This window comes from Mustela putorius, unplaced genomic scaffold (genome assembly GCF_011764305.1).
Source record: "Mustela putorius furo isolate JIRA1106 unplaced genomic scaffold, ASM1176430v1.1 tig00000508_pilon_pilon_pilon, whole genome shotgun sequence".
Classification (NCBI taxonomy): domain Eukaryota; kingdom Metazoa; phylum Chordata; class Mammalia; order Carnivora; family Mustelidae; genus Mustela; species Mustela putorius.
In genome coordinates, this window is record NW_025421402.1 from 4,327,350 (window position 1) to 4,337,226 (window position 9,877).

At 56.7% G+C, this 9,877-nt stretch overlaps 1 protein-coding gene across 9 annotated transcripts in view; it reads left to right on the forward strand.

Moving 5' to 3' along the window:
• SOX13 (SRY-box transcription factor 13) overlaps positions 1-9,877 on the forward strand; it is a 44,875-nt gene that overhangs the window by 9,486 nt on the left and 25,512 nt on the right. For 2 of the 9 annotated variants that reach the window (XM_045081038.1, XM_045081039.1), the window contains exons 1-2: positions 2,035-5,412; positions 5,531-5,665. The exons of 3 other annotated variants lie outside the window; for them this stretch is intronic. In XM_045081038.1, coding sequence (XP_044936973.1) covers positions 4,700-5,412; positions 5,531-5,665 — 848 coding nt within the window. In that variant the 5' untranslated portion in view covers positions 2,035-4,699. 4 more of the 9 variants (XM_004756377.3, XM_004756378.3, XM_045081041.1 and 1 more) reach the window with 3 other exon arrangements.

Here is a 9,877-nt window from a genome sequence, read left to right on the forward strand (position 1 = left end):
TACCCATCCCTGTCCTTCAAGATCCATTCTTTGATCTCTAAGGAGCTCACTGGTGAAGCAGATTTGCTAGTCTAAGTTCACGGGCTTGTGGATCATTCCCAAAGCCTTTTAACCAGCCACAGGGCCTTGTTCATGTAGGAGGTGACTGTCTGATGGGGAGCTTGGGGTGAAGGTGGAGTGGATGTTCGGGCCTGTGGGGACCATGCACTGGATCTGTAGGGAGCACCTGCCTCGCAGATGGGCCCTGCTAAGTGCGCCCTGCTAACGTGGGGGCTGAGACCAGCCCAGCCCTGCGACACAGCAGTGAGGAAGATGAAGGGAAGTAAGTCATCAGTCCATCCTGACGGAAGTGGAGATGGGGAGGTGCCCGGTGTAGTGTGTATTGCTTTGAGAAGACCGAGGAGGATACCGCATCCAGAGTTGGGCAGTTAGGGAGGGCTCCCTGTAAGAGTAAACCTAAAGATCCAGAGGGTGAGGAGGAGATCGTTCCTCGAGAACAAGTCAGAGAGTTATAAGGGCAGATTCCGTTACGTCTTCCTGGGGCCCTCCCTGGGTCTCCAAAGGCTTGTCAGACAGTCCTGCCCCTCGCCAAGGACTGAGGGGGCCTCATGACTTTGGAGGCAGGGGGAGTGGTAGGCCCTTGAAGACAGGGGGGCTGGGGGCTCTGGCACCCAAAGGCCTTGCCCAGCTTTGAGTTGTGTGTGCCAGTATGGGGGTATGCTGACGCGCATGGAGGGAGTGCAGAGCTGCCTGTGGTGTGGTCCTGCGGGGTCGAGTGGGACTCTGGCACACTGTGGTGTGTGGTCCAGGCAGCCCCGGGGTTGGAGGCCCAAGCCTCTCCCAGGCAGCTGGAGACAGGATTGCTAGGACCAACTGCAAATTAGCCAGGCCGGCGTTAAATGCCTTTGCTGCTTCTCCCCTCCTCTCCCGGCCTTCCCTGCCCTCCTGAAAATCAACAACTGTGTCAACAGCAGGGGGATTGTGCTTGGCCCGCAGCCCCCGGGGCTGCCAGGACCGGGCAGGTGCTGGCAGAGGCTGCCGGAGCCCCACGCTGGGAGCGGGCTGGGCCTGGCTGCCAGGCCCGTAGGATAAACAAGGCCGCACACAGGCTGGCCAGGAGGGAGGGAGGCCACAGGCAGGCAGGAGGGAGAACAGGTGTCTCAGGAGCTCTGCAGACACAAAGGGCCCCTTGTCTCCTCCTCTCTAGCCCCAGGGGAACAGCCCCCCCCCCCCCCGCCTCTCAGGCCCAGCCAGAGACCAGTGGCCAGGTCAGCGGGGGTGTGGGGGGGTGCTGGCACGCAGGGAAGGGCAGGTGCTGACCTCCAAACCCTTCCCTCCCCCGCCACCCTTGCAACTTGGTGCTTGTTTTTTCTTGCTTGAGGCAGAGGTAAAACCAGTCCACACAAGGCACCAGCCCCGTAGGCAAGAGACCTGCCTCTGAACAGATCCCCTGGCCAGGAGGCCTCTGTGGGTCTCCGTTTCCCACTGGAAAGACAGCAAGACGCCTCGCCCCTGCTGAGGCACTCAGGAAATGGATGGGAAACAGGAAAAGCACCTGGAGGTTTCTGGAAGAAAGAAGCGCTGCATGTTAGAGTGATGGAAGGTGGGGCTGGAAATAGGGAGACCTGGACCCAAGAATTCTGGGCGAGGTGGGGGGCTCCTGGGCAGCTCAGTCTGTTGGGCACCCGACTCTGGATTTTGGTGTAGCTCATGATCTCAGGGTTGTAGGATCGAGCCCCACGTTGGGCTCTACACTGGGCAGGGAGTCTGTTGGGATTCTCTCTCGCCCTCTCTCCCTCCCTCCCCACCTTCCGTGCTCGAGTTCCCTCTCTCTCTTTTTTTAACATTTTATTTTATTTGACACAGAGATCACAAGTAGGCAGAGAGGCAGATAGAGAGAGAGAGGGAAGCAGGCTCCCCACCAAGCAGAGAGCCCGATGCAGGGCTTGATCCCAGGACCCCAGGATCGGACCTGAGCTGAAGGCAGAGGCTTCCCCTGCCTTAAAAAAGAATTCCAGGTGGGTTTTGGGGCTGGAAGGAGGGTGGGAACCCTCCTCCCTGCACACCTTTTGATGAAATAAACCTTTACCGAGCACATACCACATACCAGGCACTGCACTAGGGATGGGGAGGCAGGGAGGAGTCCTACAGGACCAGCACGGGCAGGCAGACCCTGGAGCCAGACTGCCTGTGTGGTCCGGGGCAGGTAACTTAGCCTGTCTGAGGCTCAGTCCTGATCTGTGCGGTGAGGGTGATAAGAGTTGCTGCCTGGTGGGACTGTGTGATCATCAGGTGTGTGAAGAGATGCCTAGTGTGCTCTAGGGAGGGCTAGGGTTGTCTAGGAGGGCTGTTTTAGAAAGGCTATTACTGTCCCTGTCCCAGCCCAAGGCTGAGGAATTGGGAGTCCAATCAAGGATCAGAGACCAGGGATGTCCAAAAACTGACATTCCCCGGAGGAGCAGTTGACTCTTCTAGGATGATCAGGGAGTAAGTTTTAGAGAAAGGGCAATATTGGAGTGGGGCTTAGAGGGAGGTGTAGGAGTTCTCTGGTCAAGAATGTAGGAAGGACCTTCTAGCCAGAGAGCCCAGCGGTATGAAAGCGCATGTCTGGGCCTGCATTATAGGTGTGTGGGGATGGCAGCTGGTGGGGAGGGGGTGGCCTGGGCCAGGCAGAGTGTAGCCTACATGGCAGGCAAAGGAGTTTGGGCTCATCCATCCCCAGCTTGTTGCAGGATCAGGTGCCAGTTCTGGTCATCACTTTATCTCCTCCTTCCTCCTCCTCCCCATACCAATATGTCATGAATAACTTCAGTCTCACTCTAGAACATTCTTCAGTTTGGAAGCAGGATAGTGTTCAGTGAAAGTACCAGGGAGTCGTATAGTCAGAAGGGTCTAGAATTGAAGTTTTGGGATTTTGAGTCTCGATATCAGGCCCTTTGCCCAATTTCTTAGAGCTGCATTCTTCTTATCTGTAAAATGGGGTAATGGTGTGTCCCCTATGGTTGGTTACCTGTTGTGAGGATTCCAGAAAAAGGTGTGCCACGTGCTGAGGCCCATCAGTTGCATAGTAAAGGGAACGGTTAGGATCACTCTCTGTCTTGTCCAGGTCATAAGCTTTTTTGGACTTTGGTTTCTATATCTGTCATGTGGAAATGTCAGTCTGTCATCTTCCTTCTATGATTGTCAAGTTGGACATGGCCAGGCTGCCTCTTTCCCCGGGCAGATCAGTCAGACCCAGAGGCCTAGGACCCCAAGCGCTTGGGGTAGGCTTCCCGGGGCCCCATCCAGGCCTGCTGGGCTGGAGGGGTTACCCAGCTGCACAGGGGCTGTGGCTCCCCGCGGATCAGGCAGTCGGGCCCTTGTCCTGCCTTTCTGTCGGGGACAAGCCCTCCGAGGCCCCAGTCACTTCTCCCTCCGACGCCCACGCCGATGTTTGAGGTTTGAGGGTGGGTGGGCAGGCAGCAAGGCTCTCCTTGCTCCTGCCCTTGAGCCCTCGGGCCTGTCACTTCATCTCAGAACCTCACTTCTCCTGTCTGCAACTTGGGAAGGCGTGTGTTGACCCCTCCTGGGAGAAGGTGAGGAAGAGTCAGATGAGGACAATGACAGCCACCCTGGGATCCTGTGGTGAGGTTTCAGAATCCACATGTGGAGTCAGACACTGTGTCCCAGCCCGCCCTCTGTGTCTCTTTGCGGGTGGCTTCCCTTCGGGTGCCTGAGGAACCTTTTTTGTGGATGAGGAATCTGAACTTTAGGGACGGGGACTCATCCAAGTGGTGGGGTATCCTAGCCCCACTCTGGATGTGCGCTGTGGGGACAAGGCTGGTCTGTGTGGCATGTCTGACCCGGTGCAGACTCCAGTGGAAACCCACTCTGGGATCTTGCCGTGGAGCCTCCTGGCCTCCTGGCACTGGTTTTGAGGAACGGGAGGGACGGAGGCATCGATCAATGTCTGGAGCCCATGGTGTCTCCTGACGTCACAGGGAACCCATCCCAAGACCAGATCTGGAAGGATGTCAGCCTTGGCAGAGGCTATCAGGCTCCACCTGGCCTCCCTCACCTGCCACTTGGGCTGTGGGGCATTCCGCCCCCGCCTTGTCGCCTCCTCAGCACTCCTGCTACTGCTCAGGTGAGGGGAGGCTAGGAGCGAAGGCGGTGCAGAGGACGGTGCCGGGGAGATGGGATTGGGGACAAAGGTCTGAAATGCCCTTGGCGAGGTGATCAGGTAACCTGGAGACTGCCTGGGTCAGAGCAGAGGCTGAAAGAGCAGCAGACACGTGGGTCTGTCCAGGGACCATGTACGTATTTACATGCGGTTTGCATGTAACCTCTGCCCTGACCACAAGTTTATAATCTCTCCCTGGGAACATTCAGATTTGTCTTCAACTACTGTTCTTTCCAAAGATGGCAGCTTCTGGCTTTTGCTGTTGTCTTCGCCTCCCCAGCCCTGTCCCATGTCCCCCCAGATGGCTCTCAGGCAGAGGAGAATGGGAACAGAGTCAGCCTTCCTGGTCTGGCTGGGGGTCTCCCTGGGGTGAGCCCAGAGGGCTGGGCCACTCTAAACACCACTGCTTGTAGCACAGCCCAGATGCCCCAGCATCACCCCTCATCTGCGGATAGGGTACCTTCCTACCTGGTCACAGTGCTTACCACTGAGCAGGTGCTCAGCTAATCGAAGGATAAAAGTTAGAGACAAAAGTGGATGTTGGGAAACAGGCATTCCCAGAACAGGCTCCTTCAGGCCTGGCTTTTGTACCCCAGAAGGGCGAGGCAGATGAGGAGACTGATCCCCCTGGGGGTCCCGGGGAGGGGAAGAATTGATTCCCACTCTGTGGCGAGAGAAGGCGTTTCTTTCTCTTCTTGGCCTTGCAGGAGGATGAGAGGAGCAGAAAGGAAGGGCCAGGCCTTCTGTGATTTTGTTTTTCAGATTGAGAATCTGTTATTAGCAATTTATGACACCCAGGTCTCCAGCCAAGCACATTCTGTTCTCCGGCGTCGGGGGGAGAGTCTTCAGGGCCACGGCGCGAGGCCGGACAGGAAAGAGGGGCAGGTCAACAATTTATGGCTGACTGTGTGGCGTCCTGGCCTGTGCTGGGGGGTGGCTTCAGCATGGGGCCAACTTGAGCCCAGTCCTGCGTGGGGAGAAGCCCTTCCGGACGGCATGGCAGCCCCACGGGGCCCACATGGCTCTTGGAAGCGGGGCGGGTGGGCTCGCCTCCCGCGCGCATGCTCACTGGGCCTCGGGCTCCAGATTTCTCTGGGACTCGGGGTCAGGGCTGTGAGCTGTGATGCTCAGGACAGAGCCACAGTTGAGTTTCTCGAGAGGTGTTTGAGACGACACGGGCCCCAAAAGGAAAACAGGAGGAGAGAGGACCCCAGAAGAGGAGGAGTGGGCATGATGACCTGTGGAAAGAGGTGCGTAAGCAGAACAACCCCCTTTCTGCAGAAGTGCTGAGCTGATGGAATTGAGCTTGGTGGCCACGAGATCGGGCCGTAGATAGAGCTCTGTGGGTGCCTGGGCTTTGTGCTGCAGGGGGTCCCGGAAGACGATGCGGAGGGTAGGAGCAGCACCGGCGGCGCCTTCTCCCCCAGGCTGGCCTCCATGCCCCCCTGGACTCAACACTGGTCCCCATTCCTGGAAGCAAGTCCCCTTCCTCCCCCCATGCACGTAAGTTGGTCTCCTTCTTCCATCGGCCTCCCCTCATTCTCCTTTGCAGCTGTTGGGCTTTTATAAGAATGGAGCTGCATTGGCCATTCTTCAAAGGGTCAGTGTCCCCCAGAGGTCCTGGGGGTGGGCAGGGAGCTTCTGGGGGTGGGCAGGTTCAGGGACGGCTGGGTTCCCGCCTCTGGCCTCTGCCTCATGGCCGGGAGGGGCCCAGGCTGCTTTGGGGAGAGCGAGCGAACCGCACAGGCGAGTTCCTTGCCTCCCAGCCAGGTGCTCAGTTGGTACCACTGGACGGTTGCTGAAGGGCAGATTTTCTGGAAGGTGAGAAGCTTCCGTGGGACTCTGGAAAGAGCCAGGGTCAAGATGGTGCTCATGGGGCGGTGAGAGAACAGGCCTGCTTTCCAGCTGTGAGGTCTGGACTATTATCTTACTATTTTCCTCGCACAGCTGACGGCCAGGCGGCTCATTCCCGGGACGGGTGACTTGTCTTCTGTTCTCTGACTCGGTAGCCCTCCTCCCCAGCTAGCTCCAGGCTCTTTCCAGGGGTTCCTGAAAGGGTAAACGACAAGTTTGAATTTTGTGCGGGAAGTTTGGGCAGTGAGTCTGGAGCACAGACTCTGGGCCCAGCACCGGACTTGGGGTTCATTGGCCACCCCGTGTCCTGCTGAGACGACCGTTTGTCAGGCACCTCAGTGCTGGGGACTGTAAGGAGCAACGTGGCCTGAGCTTCCTGCCCTGAGCCTTCTGGCGTGGAAAGGCAGGGGCATCAGCTTAGATCACAGTTAGGCAAAGCCCACCGAGGTCCGAGGTCAGAGCAGGTCAGGGAGCTAGGACTTTGTTGACAGTGAGGAACCAGAGAATGTTTCAGAGAACTTTGAGAATGGCTAGCTCATTCATTCAGACTGAAACTTCTCTCCCATTGTTCTGTGAAAAATTCCAACAGAACCCTGTTCTTTTGCTTTCCATTCAAGGACATTTTTGCTGCCTCAAATCATGCTGAACCATCTGGTAATTGAGACAACTTTCCATTTCCCTGCCAGGCCTAGTGGGCTCCCAGGGTGTGGGGCTGAGGCTGGTGGCCCTGGGTGGGGGCAGGTGAGGGGGGAGGGGTATTCCTTTTCGCTGGCTGTCCGGACCCATGCTGTGGCCCTCAGCTTTGGCCCTGCCAGGGTCCAAGTAAATAAGTGTAGCCAACGTTGCTGGGAAAGCCAGCATGTGCATTTCTTGAGAAATGGGCAAATTTGCATTGTTCAGGATCGAGAATTACTTTTTTAAAAGATTTTATTTATTTATTTGGGGGAGAGAGAGAGAGAGAGTGTGCAGGGGGAGGAGCAGAGGGAGAGGGAGAAGCAGACTGCCCGCTGAGCAGGGAGCCCACATGGGACTTGATCCCAGGACTCCAGGATTTACCACCTGAGCCAAAGGCGGACACTTAACTGACTGAACCCCTAGGCGCCCCAGGATTGAGAATTATTAATCTCTAGAGATCTTTTTTAAAAAGCAGTGGTCTGATACATTTTTGAACAGATGTGATCCTTAGGGAATCGATAAGAGTGAACGGATTGGATGAGGTGGGGGGGATGCGGGGGGAGAGGAGACCAGACCCTGTCCCGGGGAAGCTAAACTCCGTCTGGGGAGGTGAGGCAGGGAACCCTAGGAACCAGAGCGACTCCGTGAGGCAGGGAACCCCAGGAGCCAGAACAACACTGCGGGAATAATACTTCTCCGCCGAGTTGGCCACAGCGTCAGGACTGATGGACCCATTTCTGCCTCCACAGCCTTGGGTTAGAAGGGTGCAGGTAGTGGCACATAGACGCAGATTGGAGTGCTGACTCTGATTCTTCTGAGCCGCGTGATTTCCGGTGAATACTAGAACTTTCTCAGAGCCATGTTTTCTTGCCCAGAAAGCAGGAAGAGCATAAAATGCCTACTTCACTAGGTTAAAAGGGTTAAATCAAGTGATGTAGCTGTCACAGGCCTTGGTACAGGGCAGGGAGTGTGGAAGGCTCCAGGAAGTGGGAGCTGGACCGAGGATGGTGGACCTTGTGGTGGTGCTTTCTGGGGCTCGTGCTGGGGTGGGAGAGGCACGGCTCGCCTGGCCTGCTTGGATGTGCGAACAGCCCTCTCCTAAGTCTTGAGCATGGCCTCTGGGATCTGGGAAAGGGGGAGGGCTCCCCCTCCGCAGGACTGATGAGGTGGGCAGTGCGCGTAGAAATCTTACCCCGGGGTTTGGCTCTTCTCATCACTGTGATTATCCTGTTACTCCTAGGAGGCGTTCAGTCCAAGAAGCAAGGGTGAGAACTGCTTTGGTGGGTGTTCCAGAAGTTTGGAGCAGGGGAGGGGCGTGAACCCCACCAGGCTGGTGCAGAGGAGTAGCCCAGGGAAGGGAATGAACGGTCTATCACCTGCTAGTGTAGGTGCGGCATTGCTGGGCGGAACAGAAGTGACCACCCTGCTCAGAGCCCACGGCTCTTTGTCCTTGGCCCAGTGCCCTCCCTTAGACTGGTCACTAAGCAGGGGGGACAGTTCTACCCCAAGGAGGATGGATTTTTGTTGAACCCGTGAAATTCACATGTAGTTCGGATTCCCTTGAGGCACGAAACCAGCACGTTCCCAAAAACCAACTGCTGGTGAGTTGTAATGATTCACAGTAATAAGCAACCGTCAACCAACCTTTGGACTCAGGGCCGTTCAGGAGCTGCCTGCAAGGCCCTGGCCCAAAGTGAAGGCTGTCTTCTCGGCCCCCAGTCCTCCTGCTGCAGAGGGTTCACTGGGCTCAGCTGGCCCGTAGGTTCCTTGTGCGATGGTTTTGGACCGGGAGCCAAGCAGATCTTAAACAGGGTTCTTCAGCTGCCTCACCTATCAAGTGGATCCTGTTGCTGCCGAAAAGATCTGTGAAGTGCTGAGCTCCTTGTGGTCACTCTGTGGTTATCTTTCTGCTGATCCAGGCAGCCGCTGGTGAGTGGAAACCAGGGGCTTAGCAGCTCTAGTATTTCCACGGCGTCAAAGACCTTGGAGCCCTCCCCCATTAATTTTGTCTCTGGAAGAAGAAGTAATAATTTACTCCATGTGCAACTGGAAGAACTGGGACCGTGGGGAGTTGGGTGGTGTGTCTGGGCCCCACGGTGAAGGAAAAGCTTCCGGATCCCTTTCTCTTGCGTGGGGCTTTATAATATAAACACCCCGAGTATGAAGCGCTTTAACAGTTTCAGAAAGTCACTGTGCTGCGGTCCCTCGCAGTCCGGGGGTGTGTATTTTGACTCCCGGTTTACAGAAAGGAAAACTGAGGCTCAGAGAAGGAGGACTTGCCCAGGACTGCATCCTGAGTTTGCGTCTGAGCTGGGGCTCCAACTCAAGACCGTCGGCCGCCAAGTCCAGTTCCGTTCCCGTGTGCACTCAGAATTCTCACCTGGGCCTGTCTGACCCCTCTGCAGTTATGTTTCCCCTCCCTGCAGGTAGATCAGCCCAGGGCTGGGTAGTCATGAGCTGGGAAGGAGAGGGTTAAATTCTTCCTAAGCGCTAGAGCTGGTTTTGAGCTGGGGGCCTCCAGTGACCCCATCATTGACCCCCACCTCCTGGGTCAGGGCTGCGGGCTGTGGGGGATGGGAAACAGTGGCTCTGATAGTCCAATGGGGGCCGAGGGAGGGACTGAGGAGGCCAGGGCAGGGAGGGGAAAGCTCATCTCTCTTCCTCTCTTGGACAAAGATGCCGGGCGGCCTTTTGGTGGTTTCCATAGGAAGTCCCCAAGGGTCCCTTGTGGTGGGCTGCTGTCAGTATGGCCACAGAGCACAGGCAGCTCTGGGAGACGCTGGGACCCTGGAATGTGTTCTTGATGAAGTGGGAACTCAGATCTATTTTTACCAGGAAAGGCACCAGTAACAGGAAATGGAAATAGCAAATCCATCTTGGGGCTGGATGGGACTTCGGTCCCCGTCTGTCCCTCATCCAGGAGGAAAGGACAGCGTGGCCCGCAAGCCAGCATCTGTGGAGTAAGGGAATGAGTCCCCGCTCATTTCCCTCCTCTCCCAGGTCCGGCTGTCCCGTCCGTGCCCCAGTCCCCTGTAGCTCAGACCTTCTGGTGTAGAGCTTCTATTTGGACCACTGTCACCGTGTCCTCTCCACATGGCTGTTGAGAGAGGCCCGGAGCAGTAGAATGAGGTGCCCAGGTATGGACGGCAGGTCGGGGCAGATCTGTTCGGGAAACCAGGTGTCGGC